Raw genomic sequence first — 18166 nt, forward strand, 5'->3', positions numbered from 1 at the left:
CTGAAATTTAGCACTTAGTACATTTGTAGTAATCTACAGGTCTGCTGTTCCTGTTTTGTTTGCCCCCCTCCAGCATCATGCTTGTTTAGAGCAGATGGCATCACGTAAAAGAACAAGATGGCTTCATTTTACTGAGAAACTGAGAGAAATCCCCTGACACTTGGTAACTTGGTCTTCATCTACCTCTGTGTTTCTTGTTTCTATAAATTTGCATTGCAGACTTAATGGATTTTCATTTTAGCTATGTTAAACCTTTTAATACAGCCATAACAGCTCAGTCAGCATTAGCAAGATGTGCTCGGATTATTGTGGGTTATATCTAGTTTTTAGGCTACAAGCGTGTTTACGTGAAAAATTTGCCAACATCCTGGCATAATCATCCTCATGTAACACCCCTGTGGATGTCTTCCTGGGATTAACAGTGTACTTTTTTGCTTTAGTTCATGTCACTTTATATTTAATAGCTTTACAGTAGCAGTATCCAGACAGGTTTAGAAGTTGTTTCAACAAAAGTGTACTTCTTTCTCTGCTCTTTTGGGAAATTAAAGTTCCTTTAATTTATCTTTTAATAATTATTTCTAGCCATCTTTCATTTCTGCAGTCAGGACTCCAATTAGTTCTGCTTTGATTCATCAGGAATAGCAGCTCAAGATGTATCTCCTTGGAAATTTATCTCATTTTGGCACCAGCATCACCCACTGGCCCAAGTAGCATGTTACTATTTGGGTCCTTTCCAAGTTCCTTCTGTTTGGAATAGAAATTCATGCTAAAGCCAGCTATACTTAATGCAATCCTGTATTTACGTAGAAGACTGATGAAGTTCTCCATTCCTAAACCCAGTGGGAAAAACCAACTTAAAACTTCAGGGTCTCCCTGGCCTGTTCCCAGGGAGCCCTTTCTCCCTGCTACTTGTTCTCACAAGATTTCCTTGTTTTCAGTGGAATTGTATGTATTCACCTTTCCAAACCAACAGAGCCTCAAGAGTTGCCCCTTTTTTAGAAAAACTTCCTTACAACATTGATTTTTAACCTTGTTCATGCTTTCTCATGAGAATCAATAATATTGAGCTAGTTTTGGTCTTTGCTGCAGGAAGAAGTATTTTCCCAGAAACCTTCAGAAATTTCTTCCAAGCTAAGAGTACTGTGGTTCCCCTCATCAACAAGATAGTTAAATCAGTGCAAGTGCATTATCCTTGGTAACTCCTGGTTTAGATTGAGATTGCATCTGCTTTGAACTTATTGTCAACGTCTTTTTGTTTTCTTGATGTTAAGGAAATGATAGTTATGAGCTTAATCTGGTCAGTGAGGTCCAGACATGTATAACCTATTGTCCTTACTGCTGTTATTTCTATTACATGATTGCTAGATTTTAAGGATTTCTTTTTACTCTTAAAAAAAGATACTGCCTAGGGTAACTGTACAGCCTTTATAAATTGATGTTGTAAGAATAAATTTTCTTATAAATTAGGACTTCTAGTAATAAAAAAGATCCCTGAGAAGGAAATTAGACCCTGAAATGAACATAAATTCTTTACTGTTTTCCTCATTGTATTAGAGCAATATGCAAGGTGTCATAAAAATGTGAGACAAGCAAAATCAAGCGGGCTTAGGCTTTCCCTTCCTGCAGACACAATGTTACTTCCTGATTAATTTTCAGCTTTGTTTTTATCTCTTGTGCCTGCAATTTTTAATGTAACACAGTTGCAGAACCACTGTAGGCTCGGTTGTTGATAAAATGACTTGTACACATAGCTACTGTGGATGTACAGCAGGAACAAAAGGGATACTTTTCTTTTTTCCTTCTCTGATCTCTTTCAGTCATTTTAGGTTCATGGGAAACAATATCTACAGAAGGAAATGTTACCTGCAAATTGACTAACATTCCCACCAGTTATTTCAGGTCATTTGCATTCTGTAAAAACAGTCTAAATTTTAAAAGCCAAGTGCTCCTGCAAAGCTTGTTTTCCTGAGCTTTATTTTCTTCCACTGTGCCAGAAAGGCAGAGCACCCGTCTTATAAATATGGCCTTGTCTAAATCTGTATCTTTGGGAAATTCTCACTGATTGTTCCACTTTAGTTCCTTGTTAGTAGGAAAGCATGAAGTATAACTTCCTCAAATGCTTTTGAAAGCAATAGCTGGCTCATGCTTTCCAACTGCTGTGTGTCTTGAGTGACTTTCAGACAAACATAAACAAAACTGTCTCTGTCTAGTCTGGTAGCTTTGCATTGCTGGAGCTGCATCTATCAGTATGTAATGACAAATTTGGTCCACTCGTACATATGCATATATGTATAAGTAATTTTAATAAGAAAAATATGTATTGTAAGAGGAGAACCTGCTGTCTTATCTGCTTGAGATATTTTGCTGACTTCTTGCAGGACTTGCTCACTGAAGCTTATAATTACTTCATTAAATAATCTTTATGTAACTTACAATATATATTTGTGTGCTGATGATTTTTGTCTTTTCAGTTTGTAAGACCAGTCTTGTACAGAAGATAAAAAATGAGAAAATGAACTTGGCATTTTAGTATCAGTTTCCCATGTTCACCTACCTCTTCAAGGATAAAACAGAGTAGGAAATCAGGAATTTATAGCCCTGTATTGGAAACAGCTAATATGAAAGCAGAAGGACTACACTGTGACATTATAGGGACTCTAGAAGATTTCTGAAATGGTTAGCAGCTGATGTTTAACAATTGGAGAGTGATTATAGTTTCTGGCTAGATTTTTAAAAATGACTAATGATTTTAGACATCAGTGTTGTGAAGTTCCAACTTGCACATGCTGTAAAAGCTCCTGATTTTTCAGGAAGGAAAGAGTACAAAAGACCCAAAATGAAGATTCTTCAAATCATACATTGTCTCTAAAGACCATTTCCTAAAACGATATCAGAGGGGTTGCATTATATAACCAGGATGTCTGAACAAAGCAGAAACAGGAGGAAGTTCAGAACTGGAAAGCCTGAGACTGTGTGGAGTTTTCCTATTTTTCAGCTCAGGGCTTTAAAGTCGATGTTGGAAACAATGATACAATGGCTTACAAATTTCCACAACTTCTCACATTCTTTTTCATGTTCCTTGAATTTGAAAGGTCCACAAAATTTGGAGGATATTTTGAATAATATTTAAAATTGTCAGTAAACTTTAAGAACGTAGAATTCTGCATCAAAAGCTATGCCTTTAATCCATATTTAATATGATTGTGACTAATGTGACATTTAGAATTTGATTGGGTTGTTGTGTGCCAGAGCTTAAAGACTGGAAAGCAGACAAGCACTTCTCATCACTTGCAGCTACAGCATAAAACAAACTAATTTATGTTCAGCTCATTTCTGGCAGCAGCATTTGGAACATGAATAGAAATGTTCTTCTATCACAGAAAAAATTAAGGGGTCACTCCTGCAATGAATATTCTTGCACTGGCTAGGATTTCATACTACAGGATCACATTGCTAGATCATGGCGTTAGATAATTTTATTAAATTGCTTTTGAGATTTTTGAAATTATCTTAGCAGTAAAATAAATGTAAATGATTAGATACAAGTGCAGTTTATAAGCTAATGTTCATGGGTATCTGGTGTTAATGATGGTTAACTTTGTATCCTGGTCTAATATTTTGAGTGTTTTCTTTACTAATATTAATATATTTTGAAATTAATAAGTTGTTAGCTAAAATCACTTGTGTTATGCGTCAGATAATGATGCATAACTTCACTGTGCCCTAGATTTCAGAAATTGTATCTACATTCAGTAACCTACCTTCATATTTATCTCTGGGGTTTTTTTGAAGAATAAGGAGAAATATGCAAATTTTGCTTTTACTTACTGTATGGATGCTTTATGCTTTGTTGAAGATATATGAATATGTAATGGCCCTGTAACTTACTACTTAATTGAAGATGATTGATAAGCAGCAGATGTGCTAAGCTGTGAAATATCTCCCTTTCAGACCTGGTCTCCTTAAGGTCACTCTTTGATTCTAGCTCCTTTGTATGTTTAACATTTGCCTCCTTTCTATGCTATGTTCTTACCATTTTCCTCTTTTTGAAATGGCTGTAAGTACGTGTGATTCTGTTTTTAGAAATCATTTCATATTTGGTTAGAAACGGCAAGAAACAGAACCGAACCCCTCCATACTTGATGGCCAATGATGTTCAGGGTGACCTAGGAAGCTTTGCTAATTGTCCCTTTGCAGGCAGCCCCCCTGCATTACTCCAAGAATTGCTAAGGGGCAAAGACTGCACTTCTGCTCTTAGTTACATTTTCAGCCTTCTGTTTTAATGCTTTGCACCCATCTCCCCTGAGGAGAAACTATTTTCAGTTTTCACCTGCCCTGAGAAAGTTTCATTTTAAACAGCTTTAACTTGACAGGGTTTCGAAGTCTGTAAAGCATTTGCTATAGGGATAGGCGCCGAGGATCACTTGTCTTTGCCACAAAAGAGTTCAGGCTCTTAAGGTGTCTGGTTCCTACCACTACCCAGGCTTTTTGTCGAGAAAGTGAGCCCAGAGCCTGTAGAAATACCTGGAAATGAAGGTCCTGCAAAAAATACCTTTCATATCTGAGCTGGCTCATCTACTTCTGATGGGGAACCTCTAGAGCTGAGAAGGATGGAAATGAGGAAAGCCTGTAGGACTGCAAATCAATGAGAAATCTCAGCAGGAGAAATTTCCTTTCATGAACAATAGGACCTAATTGAGGAGAAAAGGGAAGGGGAGGACCCTGGTTAAAAGCCACACAGAAGCAAAGCGCTAGGTGTAGAAGGCACCTAAGGCAAGGATGTGTAAAGGGAAGGGGTCAGAGAGGGGTTTAGATGCTGCAGAATGTATTGAGAAGGGAGAGTGGGTCTGTGTCAGAAGACAGGTAAATGTGAATAGGAGAAAGGAATGTCAGAGGAATTAGAAATTGTGCAGAAAACCAATTATATTAACAGTTACCTGGCCTAATCATGCTTTGCAGCTGAAAATACATATGTTTGTAACATCACTTTTCTGTTGTGAGCGGTTGCTGCTTTTTGCCATGGGGACCTTGTGTGCTTGCCAAAGGTGGGACAAAGAATGCCAGCATTGCTGCTTCTCACACCAAACACTTGGGTACCCCAAAGTGCTAGTATTGCAATGATTCTAAATAAGCTTTTTTTAATGGCTTTCTGAGACAAGTGGTATATTATTAAACCCTGGCTATGGAATTGTAGCATTTGGCTGTCAACAGGCAGCCTGACAGTGTGACTCAACAGTACCTGCAACTTGCACTGTATCTTTGGACCTCGCCCATATGCAAGCTTTCTATGCTAGCTTGATACTTGGGAAAAACACTGCAAGAGTTTTTGGCCTTTTCCCAGGGGAACTGGGTTACAAAAATGTACTCAGCAAGCTTCTAACTTCTGTTGGTTTAATTTTCTAATTTCTGTTGCTATGCAAGACCTAGAAAACATTATTTCTGCCCCTGCCTGAATCATCCAAATTTTATTTGTAAAACTAAGTTTACAGGGATAGATGTCAGAGGACCTGATGCTAGTTAGCTGTTTCCTAACAGATATCCAAGCAGCCAAAACCAATTTTAATGTGTCCTTCCATCTATTCCCCTACTCTGTGCTGCTAAAATACCACTTGCAGTATTGGGAAGCACTCTTAGCTGAACCTGGGGAAGTGACTTGGGCCTTGTGGGACTCTGCACATTTACGTAGCAACAGAGGAGCTCAAGGTGTGTGTGTTCGATTGCTGTCACTAGAGAAAGCAGATGAGGTTCCTGGCCTTTCCTGTCTGCTGCTTTTGCATTGCAGGGATGGGAAGGAACTTCCAAGTGAGACGATAGTTGCTTTTTCTCAGTAGCATTGCTGACATAAATGGATGTCAAAGTACAACCTCGGTGAGTCGAACCTGGCAAGCTGTGGCAATGTTTTGCACTGGCAGGGAGGCCTGAATCTCCTGCAGGAAGACACAGGTTCTTTTCTCTAAATATTACTTAAAAATCCCCAATAGCGTATTGGTGAAGAAAATGGTTCTAGTTTTCTCCAAGCACCATATTCCAGCCATGGGATTCAAAACACGTTTTGAAATAGCAAGAAAGAGGACAAACACACAAAACCTGCTTAGAATCAATGTCTGACCATTTTGTGATGTTTGAGATTTCTTTTAGTAAGTTTCAATATACAAATCCAATAGTCTACTTTTTTTTTGATTCCGAGTTCAAGTAAAAATTCACTGGGTTTTATGTCTTTTTTTTTTTTAAATCTGTCAGTGGGAATTCAAAGCAGGATTAAAAAAAATAATCAAACAACCAACTTACTCTTAGAGGGAACTGAAAATCAGAGTACAGTATAGCAAGTTCAGACATTAAAAAGCAAGAGAGAATATAATATGCTCTGTGCAATGCAGCTGTGGCTAAATGCCGATTTGCACATCGGGACTAGATTAGCATCATTCAGATGTGACCTGCATGTTGAATAACTATTCTAAGTATAGTGCTATTGCTAAAAAATAAAACTGCAGGGTACACTTCAGATCTAATAAACCACCCTTTTGCACTTTTAGATTCTGTAGAAGTGTAAAAGAAGAGCTGTTACTTCTAAATTTTTATAAAATGCATGTTGTTTCCTATAAAAGGTCAGTTTGATACTCAGTATGTTTATAAAACAGAATGTAATACTGCTATAAAAGTGGTTGTGTTTTAAAGACAAGAAATATTCAAAGAAATGACCATATAAATGTTTATTACTCTATTTCTATTCTGAAACCAGTCAAAATTGATTTAAGGTGCTGTGGCCAATTTATCACAGATTATGTAGCTACAGGGCCTGCATGCCTGGACTTAGAACATTTTAAACTTCAAAAAGACCTTAGTATTGTTAAATACATCTGATTCACTTTCAAATTAAATGCAATTTGCATTTTACAGAAGGGATGTGTTGTGCAGGAGGGCCCCCTAAGAAGTTTTGTTTTAAGTGGTGAGCTTTTGGATAATTCCTTTCCGTGCATTTTCCCAGTTTTTGACAACTTTGGAAAAATTAGAGATGAGTGTCCTTGCTGAAACCACACAGAAAAGAGGCACATCTGGCGTATTGGTTTTTATATCCTGTGATAAATGTGTATTGTGCTGGTTGCACACGTTGCTTTCCAGGAAACATATCTTCCAGTAAGACCCACCAGTGGGCCAGTGTGCCACCTGCCCCACAGGGTTGTTGCCTCTCTGAATTTTGGCTTCTCTCACTAATACAAAGACCTGCACTGCATATGCTTCAGGTGTCAGTGCCATGGCAGAGTTTTGGGGCAGGCTGGAGGGGTTTATGATGAGAAGGGCTTGTCTGAGAACTGTGAAGCACTGCTGGTAGGCATTGAGTTGGCTCCACTCAGGCTGTCCTCTGAGCCCTCACAGGTGCCTTACTGCAGCAAGACCATGGATGGAATGCAGTTTTTCAGACCATGCAAAAGTAAAACAGAAAATTGTGCCACTCTGAATGTGTGGTGAGGGAAAGCTGGCATGGAACACGCCACATGAGAGTTGCTTCCTTCTTTATGTGCCAGGCTAGAAGTAATTTTCTGTCCAGTGATACTTAACATATCTCATAGCAAACCCAGATCTCTGTCTAAATATCAGTCTAAAATTGGGTCGACATGTAGAAAAGCTGCATGTATATAATGAGATTTATACATGTGGATAGCATCTCTGTGCATGTGTGTGTAGTGGCAAACTTGTGTTTGCTTTCTAAAAATTATTAATGTGAAGGTAAACCTGCCACTCTTTCTTAGTCGATGGCATCAGGCTTGCTCAAGTGTTTTCTGTTTTATGGGTTTTGTGTTCGGTTTGGTTATTTTTTGTTGTTGTTTTTTGTTTGGGTTTTGAGGGGTTTTTTTTGTTCACTGCTATCTAGTGATAGATGACCAGCTTTTCCCTAGTGACTTTTAGCTCAATATCCAAAAGTGATATTGAACTTCTGTTAAGTCTTTGCAGGGTGTAGTGAGGTAAAAACACATGCCCCTTATAACTGAACGATGAACTGAGGTGCAAAGCCTAAGGTTCTTGCCAAACTTAATAAACAGACACAATAAGAAAATCAGAATTTTGGATTTCCAGACACCTTTATACAAACCAGTAGACCTGGTCAGAGAATTGTGCTTTAAGTTGCGTAGACAGAAACTGAGATTTTTCTGAAGTGGAAATGTGTACCTTGGCCATCTGGTTATTCCATCATATATTGTTAAGGTGGAGCTTCTAAGGGTATGCTTTCTAAATCAGACACCTTGTAATGGAGCAGGAACTTTTAATTCCTGGAACATTATAAATTTATTATATACTAGGCTAGGAGCTTGGAATAAAAAAACTGGGCAATTGATTTAATTACAAGTTAATACACTTGTAATATTACTTGTACGTAGGAGAATAGCATCTTGTAGTTACTCAAATATTGCTATTAATGATAGTAAAATATAGATTCCTGAATCTTTTTTTTTTAGTACTGTCATAATTAATTCTGTTTCAAGCATACAGATCTATCACATTGACAATGCTACTGAACAATTCAATTAAAGAACACATGAAAGCTGTAGGAAGATTGCTACCGGTGTGGGAAAGAGACCTGTCATTTTGTCTACAAGGCCATCAAAAATTGATGTTGCTTATTGTATCACATGTATACTGCCATGTTTTCTGCAGTGCAAAATAATCTTTAAAGATGTGTTAAAGATAATACATAGTTTGGAGAACATACTAGGAAATACTTTCATTTTTAAGCATACTGCTTTTGTATCACAGACCATCACCGAAGATCATGCATTGTTCCCGTTGGGTTTTTTCACTTGTGTTTTTATTAGGTTACCACTAATGTCTGAAAATATTTCTCAGATCCTTTTCCACTACTGCTGTACAGCTTTACTTGCAGCAGGCACAAGAAGACAACACATTCACTTCTAGGTGTAACTTCACTCCCTCTCATCCAGCAACGGGCATTACAGCCCCTTTAGGGGTTCAGTTTATAATGCATGAATGGGACAGGGATCAATCTTTATCTGACTGATTTGTTAGCCCTACTATGCTAGCATGAACTGTTAGTAAAACCCAATTTTATTTTACAGCTGTGCAGTTTAAAACAAAGTGAACCTGCGTGCACCTGAGTAGCTGTGGTCTAATGAATAGTTTTGCAGGACTGAAGCCCTTGTTAACATAAACAGCAGCAACTCCTGATGCATCCAGAAAACAGTTCTGTTGAGCAATGAAGTATCAAGCAACCATAATTTCTCTGCAGTACAAAAATATAACAGTGATTTTACCTTTAAAATAGATCTTAAAGGTCTTTTACTTCAACAGCTACACAAATGGAATTAGTGGCAGAGGAATCACACCAGCTCAAGGAGTTGTTCTATTCCTCTCTTCTAATTAGTTGCAATCAATCAACTGCACTCATGCAAACAATTCTACAGAGGTCAACAAAGGAAGTTATTGGATTTTTTTCTGACATCATTCCTAGTATTTGTGAACTTTTATTGTAAAATTCATGTAGATTTCTGTACTAGTAAATGTTTTTAATCATGCAGATTTTATGAAAAAACTTTTGCATAAACAATGGCTTTAAAATATATTTTCTTAAAAAATCTCCACCCCCTCTCTAAGTTCTATTTCAGGAGATGTTCCCTGCCAAGCTGTGTGCTAATGGCTGATTCTGTATATCTGCACTCCCTCTGGAGAGGGAGAAGAGCTCTCTGGGATTTCTGTTGTGTAGGGGAGTTCCTCAGGTCAGAGATGTAAATCAACCCGCTAAAATGTGAAATCGTAGCAACTGATGAATAGTGGGTGAAGAAGGAAAATGTCAGATTATTTCCTGGCACTGTAAGGAATACAATCCTCATGCTTGAATGATAGCTGTTATGAAATGTATGCTTACCAAGAAACGAGATCCATTCATGCCCAGTTTTTCAACCACCACAGCAGATTCAGGCATTCCAAACTGAGGTGAGCAAAGATAAAATTATTACAATAGTATGAAACTTGACATTTGTAAACAAACTGATTAATGTTTCTATGCTCAAATACTTGGGGTTGTGGAAATCTTTATACTATTTGGTATGGCTACGTAGAAAAAGAATATTCGACAGAATAACAGTAATGCTTCAAAAAAAAAAAAGTGACTTTCACATAAGAAAGAATACACAGTATTACGTCTTTCTTAGGAAGAAAGGTTACAGTGAATAAAGGCTGATAACATTGTGAATGGAGTAGACAATATGAAATTATGAAGCAGCAACTGTAACAGAAATGGAACAAGGAGCCCAACAGAAATACACTGTGGGACTACAGTTGTGATGGGATAAGAGGAGGCCATAATTAGAAATAGGATAAAAGGTAGCTTGTGATAAAAGCCTGTGAGTAGCTGTGCCTTTGCTTCAGGAAATGGTTATATCACTGACTGCTGGAAAGTAAAGGCTATCTAATAGAAAGCTTTGTCATTACATGCCAGTTTACAACCTTCTGGCTGCTGCTTGGCTTCAGCACCAAATGTTTGGGCTAAGTGTGCCTTGCAGTTCCCATGATAGATGGGCATTGCTGGACAGAATTCGGGTTCGGAAACAGGATTCCTTTTCTGTAATGTAGTTGTGGTGGTGTTTTTTAAGAAACTTGGTGTTGATTATAAATTAAAATGAAACAGGAATGTCGAGATACTACATCTTTATGACAGAAACTAAATAGTAATTTGGAAAAAAAGTGGACACATTGGATTTCCTTTATCAAAAAGTAGAAGGGAGTGGAGCAGGGCTGAAGATGTCCTAAAAATCTGTATTACATGACTTAGCCTGGATTTTCAAAGAAATTACTTTGTTATTCATGGAAGTGGAGGGGTGGGTGCGTAGAAATCTTTTATTCAAGAATGTACCACTCCTGAAATGAGTTTTAGTATTTGTAATGCTTAGCTGTAAATCTTTGTAGCAGTAATGACCAACTCAAACACAGAAAAATATTAGTGAAAATAAATTATTCTTATAGAAATACTTGTGTTTTGTCTAATACAATTCCTTATTTCTAGAATATTTAAAACTGATCATGCTTAAAAACATTTGAAGTGTATTTTATCTACCTTTTTGATATGAAAGTTTCAAATTCAGACAGTTTGATCTATAAGCTAATATGTTTGAATTTATAAATTGTTATTTTATACTGTGATTGGGGGAGTGCTGCTTGTTTGTTTGCAATAGGGAATAGATCACAATTCGAAGGAGAGCGTTGCTGTGGGTGTTGGACCAGTGGTTGTGGGATGTGTTAATTTGCCATCAGTTGCACTGATGTTGGTGGAGAGGCAAAGAATCAAGGTAATGCACGCTTTCTGCTCATCTTGTGCCTATCTGTTTCTAGTTATTGGCTCTGTCTCCAGTTTTTGGCTCTGACTGGCTGCTTTTGTGCTTTACGTTATGCTATTAATCAAGCATGTGACTTTGTGTGAGGGAAAATTTGATCCTTTTACATGGTTAGCTTGTCAGACAAGCAGGTGTCTCACTACTGGTGTTTGGTGATGACCACAGAGCCTTTCATTTTCTAAAAATACATTAACTCCATAACATTAAGATCAGTAATGAGGAGAGGGACTAGACTACAAGGCAAATGGAGACCAAGCAGATAAACTCTACATGCAGAGTGGAATATCTCAGTCTTGTTGCAATTATAGCATAGATGCAAGATAACAGGGAAGTTACATGCACGTGGCTAAGAGGTTTCAATTATTATCTTCACTTATTTATGAGGAAAAAAGCAAAATCAATAAGGTTAATTAATTTTTAGTAGTGAAGTTATTGATTATATATAAATGCCTTTCATGAAGCTGGAAACACTTTGCAGAATGGCTAGCTGTAACTTTTGTACTTGGAAAACACAAAAATCTGTTATGGAAACATAATGAAGATTGTTACGGAAACGCTAAAATTGCACTGTAGATGTGCCTTATACATATATATTATGGCACCAACCTCAGTATACCTCTTCTAGAAGACCCAGCCTCAGTCACAACACAATGATGTGACTTTCCTGAACTGCTGTTCTATTGTGTTCTGTTCAGTGCTCACTGCTTCTCTGCTATCTTGTATACCTGTACTGCACAGTATTCAAACCTTCCCTGAACCCAGAACTTTTTTTTTTTCTGAGCTGTTCTACAGCATTTTTTATTGTCTGAGTGCTTCAGAAACTTTAACTGTTTTTCCTAAGACCACCGTGTGAAATGAAAAGGGGAGTGGAGGTACATGAGAAGTAAAACTCATGCAGTATCCAGTGGTTTCGGATGCCTAACTACAGCTATATAGAATCTGAGAGATAGGCATGTATCTTTGCATATTCAATATTTTGGCATTTTTACTCTCTGAGCAGAGCTGTCACTGTGGCTACAACTCTCACCTCTCACCACTTCTGCAAATCAGAGCATGGAATTTCAAATCAAGCAGTCAGGAAATGTCATGTTTTGTCTGGGTGACTTGCATGGCTACAGGTAAAAATGCTGAGCTGGGGCAATGGCAAAATCTGATATTTCAAGGCAGAATTAAATTAACATTACCATTCTTTTTCAGCGAGCCCTGGCCTTGGGCACCTTACAATTTCTGTAATGGCTCAGAGTAGTGCACACACATACTGGTTTCCTTGCATTGAAGAAGGCAGGTTTTTGTGAATGCAAAGGTAGCACACAAAGAAGCAATTACAGACTACTATGATGTGTGTGTAAAAGAGGGCAAATTCAGGTTATAGAGCTATTCCCAGTTCTGGCACATTTGAGTGCTCATTTCTGCAACCTTAATGGCATTATTTTAGGGTTCATGCACTTGTATGGCCAGTCTCAGGGATGGGAGATCTGGCAGAGCCCTGGGTGCGTTGGCTGTCTGTGGAAATGGTGGTAGTGTCTGTCCAGGTGCGGAGGCTCTGGAGCTCTGGTAGTGGGAGCTGAATGGTTCTGTACACAGTGGCCGCAGGCAAATGGCTGCTGCTTCCCAGCACTAGTCCTTGATACACAGCATGGTCAAGCACTTAATGTTGGTTGTACCATAGTAATTAGATCACTGAGCTGCTTTAATTGGTGATGTGAGTGTGAACATAGGCAGTAACTAACACAGACGTGGAAGACTCGCTCTTAACAAGTATGAAGCCAGTAGTTATGGTGTCTGTTGAAATTTCCCTTGAAGCCTCTGAGCTATTGAACAATTGCTGTTAAATTTTCTGTCTTGTATTCTGCTGTAGAATTGCAGGGTACTTTAAAATCATTATATCTTCCATTAATTAGTCTGATTTCCTTTAAGCTAATTAATCCTCTGAGTTGCTGTTCACAGTTTAGCTGGTATGTTATCATTATGGTATGAATTAATTCCATGGAACAAGTTAGCTTTCTCAACGTGGGGACAAAGGTCCTATTGTGATACAGCTGCATTGTAAAACTGTCTGTGGTTTGTTTGTTTTTTGGGTTTTTTTGTTTGTGTTTTTTAAATTGTACACAAATGAGCATATGTATTTATGCACAAGGCAGGATGGAAACATAGTAATATGAAACCAGCATTTTGAACTTGGGCCTAATATTCATGTGGCTACAAATGGACCCTTTGTAGAAACACTTTATAACGTATTATTTTCCTTGAAAAACACTGTATGCTCCTTCAAATGGAAAGGATGAGAAAATTTAACGACGATAAATTCCACTGTTGGCATTAAGCAGGTACTGGTAAAGATTGGTGCTTTCACAGTAAGAAGTACGACGAACACAAGACAGAAAAATCCTGTATATAAAATTTTATAGATAAACTTGCATTAAAAAAAAAACAAACACAACCAACAGAAGGAATGTAAAATGAGACTATATATCCAAATGCAGTGAATAGACCTTTTTGTGTAACTTAGTTACAGGTAGAAGTCTAAAACCTGTCATAGTATTCGGTAAGTTACAGGGAAAAATCTGGTATCAAGAAAAGGATATATCATGGAGAATGTATTTTATATATGTCGGAGGAGATTGTTCAAGCAGTGAAAGGATGACTGAAGAGAAGCTTGGAATATTTTGTGCAATTTGGATTATTTTACATATACTAGAAAGGTCATTGCAGAACTAGGAAATGTGCAAGCAGACAGAGCAGCAAACATTAAAAAAATAAAAAAGCTCAAGTACTTTAAACTTAAGCAACATGTAACAACTACTGTGGGTATATATACATTGAGAAGAAAAAATGAACAGTAGATTCTTATTGACAAGCTGTAAATTTTAAAGCAATATTCAAATTTAAAATCTATATCCACTTTCAGTAAAATGGTTATTTCCTCCCAGCAGGAAATAAATTGGGGCATGAAATACCTTTTCTATTATAAGAAATATCCCTGTGAGCAAACATTATATGATTTGCCATATAGATCTTAGCTAGCAGCTTCTACCATGAATTACATTTCTATAAAAAAGGAGAGCACTAAGAAACATAATATTAACCAGTTCTTGGGGATAACAATTGCTGACTAATCTATTTTCAGTACTTTTGAATGTCTGCGCTAGATTTAGGATAAGATACCTGCTTTTCAAATATAAATCCAGTAAGAATTTCTGCTAGCTGAATATAGACTAGACTATCTGAAATGTTACATGTACGTTCAGTACCTGTCTTAGGAGATCTGCAACTTGAAAGGCAGTCCAGTTCTCAAATTCCTCTTGAGATGGTAGTTTTGTAGCCATGTTGCTCTCCTTGAGAAAGGCTTGATCTATATGAGTAACACTGAACTGTTGCTTCACTGTTTTTTACCGAGCTGCTGTAGAAATCCTAGGAGGAAGTCCCTTTTGCAACTTTTTTTTTCCTGTTTGCTCACTTAAAGTGAACGTCTATAAGGGGTGATTTAGGAAGTACCAATGTTCTTCTATGAGTGACCCTTTCCAGTATAAAGAAACTGTAAGTTATTATATCACCTTATGCAAATATCAATCATTGCTGAAATGAGTTAAACAAATTCTGCTGCAAATCAGTGTATGGAATATTTCTGTCATCAGCATCTTAGAGGTTTAAATATGGAAGCTATTTTTTATATTTATTACAAAATCAATTAGTGATAGTTCTCATCTGCCTTGAACAACTTGATCCAGCTGCTTGGATCTGCCCTTAAACTGCATTTGACTTGCTTGTGGGTTTTGACATATTGTGCCGTGGTGTTTAGACACACAAAACTAGATCTCAGTTGCAGAACTTGTACTTCCATATTGTCACATCATATAATCTCATTCTTTGTCAAGCCTGGGCATCATACTTATGGGCTTAAATAAATCACTCAGTTATTCTAAGGTGTTATATAATCTAAAGTTTGGGATTTTTTTCTTAAGACACGCTCCCCACCCCCCTTATTACTGCTAAAGAACAAATTGTTGATAAATTCATTCTAGTGCTGTGTTATCTTTTCCAAAGTTAGGGCTAAAATAAAGAGCTTGTACTGAGTCAGACCATAAGCTCCTCCAGTCCAGCATCTCCTTTTCTGACTGGTCAGAAGTGAGCTACCTAGGAAACTGTATAGAAACAGGGCAAGCATGTAAGACTTCCATAGTATTCTCCCAGTCTCCAACCATTTGGAACTCAGTGACTTGTTGGTCTGGATGTGGTTTTTACATATGTTGCATGTATGTATATCACATAAGTTACACCAGTCATTCCCAAATTTCAAGCCATGACTATGACTGTTATCATTTAAGGAAGGACATGCTCAATGGACTGGGCAGGCACGGCCAGGAATTTCTCCTGGGCTGCATGAGGAGGAAGGCAAATGTCTTTAGTTTAGACTGGGGCTCAGATGGAGTTACAAGGGAGCAGAGCCAACGAGGCTCAAGGTGGGCACTTCTGCCCCTTCCCACTCCTGTCCCTGTCCAGCCATGTCTTCTGAGCTGCATCCCCACCCAACTCACAGCCCTTCTCTGCCTCTGCACCGTTAACACAGAATACACTTCCAGTTTGAGAGGGGCAGCATATGTTAATTCTTGATTGGAGAAGGGAGCAGGGTGCATATTCTAAAATGGAGCAAAGGGGAAATGCTTGAGAGCCACTGCTTTATAGAATGGGCAATGAAATTGCAAAGATGCAGCTGCAGCTGCTGAAACAAACTCAGATTATTTTGCTCAGCAGTTCTGAGTCACCACAACAGGTCAAAATATGAGAGCTTCCATAAAAGGCCGGAGACTAAGGAATGTGATATTCTGCTTTCCAATTACTCTTCCTGTTTTATTTCCCAGCGCAAAATGGATTTGGGGCACATGTTCAAAGATTAAAATGGATTTCAGCTAAGTTGTCTCATCTGCTCTCCTTCTTCAAATTTTCCTGCATGTATTTTTGCTGTTAGTGACTGACATGTCAGTTGTTGCCAGTGAATACTCTTAACTCTTTCCTGTCTTGTGGCTTTGCAGAACATTGAATCTGGAAAAACTCAGCTCCTGGAATTTCAGCAGTGCAGAACTGAGATAAAAGTCCTTCCAACTTAAACTTGGCCTTCTCAGAATAATCTCCAAGTGCCTGGCTGGCACGCTATAAAGAAAAATTATGTTGAATTTCATAGTGTTGGCTGTGTGTTGTTCCAAGGGGGGCAACATCTCCCTGATTGAGAGGAGGGTGTGATACTGTCTTCCAGCTTGTGCAGGACCAGGAGAGAGAGAGGTGCATGTATTCCTTAAGAAATTTTGCTTGCCTAGGTTGGATGCAGGAATGACTGTGTCTGTAGTAGGATCTTCATGTATGCTGGAGGTGGGAAGCAGCTGGGTGGGATATATGTGTCAGTTAAAGGTTTAATGATTGCTTCAGGAAAACAACAAAATAACAGATGGCATCAGGTGTGAAATGTGACTAAAGTGAAGCATGGAGTTGCTGTTAATTTCTGCAGTTCAGGCTGAGTTTGGTTACTGAGTAGGTGTAAACAGTTCTAGTTCAGAACATCTCAAAGGCAGATTAAAATAGCGTGTTAAGAATTCTGCACTTCAGTGCATGCTGCCAGCAGTACCTGCTCCTCTTCCAACGATTGCCCATTAGTCCACTAGCATTTTCAGAAATACCGTCATGCAAGGGGCTGCTCCTTGCTGCCCTCCGCTTTAGGTTCCTACGCTGCCTGGCAGTCTGCAGTGTGAGCTGAAGCTCTGCCCTGCCAGCCCACCCACCTTATTGTGCCCAGGCCACCCTCTTCCTCCTGGCTTTGCTCTGATTGCTCCTCCCAGCACTAACTTCTGGCTATTTCTCTTATCATTGCCTGTGTTGACATTGCCTTAATTTGTATTCTGGGCTCTCAGGAGAGTACTTTCAAGAGGCCAATGTTTCTGCAGTTCACCTTTCTTCACTGAGACAGATCTTTTTGGGAAGGGCATATTCAGTTTTGTGTTCCCAAAGTGACTGCAGCAGAGGTGGTTGAACCACAGGGACTGTACCTTGCAAGAAAGATGTTGCCATTTGAGTTGTAGTCTAATTAAAAATGATGACAACAACAACAACAAAAAATAAAGAACAGGGACGTGGAGAGGCTCCTTTGGGATCCTGCAGCTAGACTCTTGATGCTGTTAATTGATGTTGGGTTGATAAATGCTGTAGTTTTCTTTCCTCAAGTGTGTGCAACAAAAATGGAGAATATTATCATGCACTTCAACTTGCTCTCCACTACCCTCAAGGGGATTGTTTCAAGAATTGCTGGCTAGGAGGACCCCAGATTTGGTTACTGATTCTATTTAGTATCCTAGTTACTCTATGCAGTGTATCACCTTTCACGGCAATCCAAGTGAATACGTTCACTTGAACACATGTTGGCTGTGTGGGGGGATCCTTGAGCAGAATAGTGAGGCTTCCAGAGTCCACCAGATAAAGACAGGCCACAGATGCTGTTTCTTTCCAAAAGTCCAGGTGCCTCCACTTAACTCTCAAGCAGATTGTAGAAACTTGAATGGGAACCAGCACTAGCCTTAGGAGGTCATGGTCAGTCACTACTGAATATTTGCTGGAGCCTCTTGATCTGACATGGACACTGGCAGACTCTAAATATGTTTTTGGGTACATGTGCAGAGTGTAATCTGTTATTTTAAACCTGTGTCTGACTGGAGACATTAACAATTTTCACCTGTACTCTTTGCAATTTCACTCCTCAAAAGCATAAATCTGATTCTGTATATTAATTCATTTCATTTTGCTGGAGCCCTTAGCAAAAATGACATCTAGTACTTGAGAAC

At 38.4% G+C, this 18166-nt stretch overlaps 1 protein-coding gene across 4 annotated transcripts in view; it reads right to left on the reverse strand.

Annotated features, from left to right (window-relative positions):
• The window catches only part of BLNK (B cell linker), a 100720-nt gene extending 85981 nt beyond the window's left edge, over positions 1–14739 (reverse strand). For 2 of the 4 annotated variants that reach the window (XM_080400973.1, XM_080400971.1), the window contains exons 1-2: positions 14594–14737; positions 9878–9940 (exon numbers count right to left, since the gene is read on the reverse strand). In XM_080400973.1, the coding sequence (XP_080257099.1) occupies positions 9878–9940; positions 14594–14668 (138 nt within the window). In that variant the 5' untranslated portion in view covers positions 14669–14737. Of the gene's footprint in view, positions 1–9877; positions 9941–14593 lie in introns of those variants that run through there. The other 2 variants (XM_080400972.1, XM_080400977.1) reach the window with 2 other exon arrangements.
• Between the last annotated feature and the right edge of the window lie 3427 nt (positions 14740–18166).

This window comes from Falco punctatus (assembly GCF_963210335.1).
Source record: "Falco punctatus genome assembly, chromosome: 9".
Lineage (NCBI taxonomy): Eukaryota > Metazoa > Chordata > Aves > Falconiformes > Falconidae > Falco > Falco punctatus.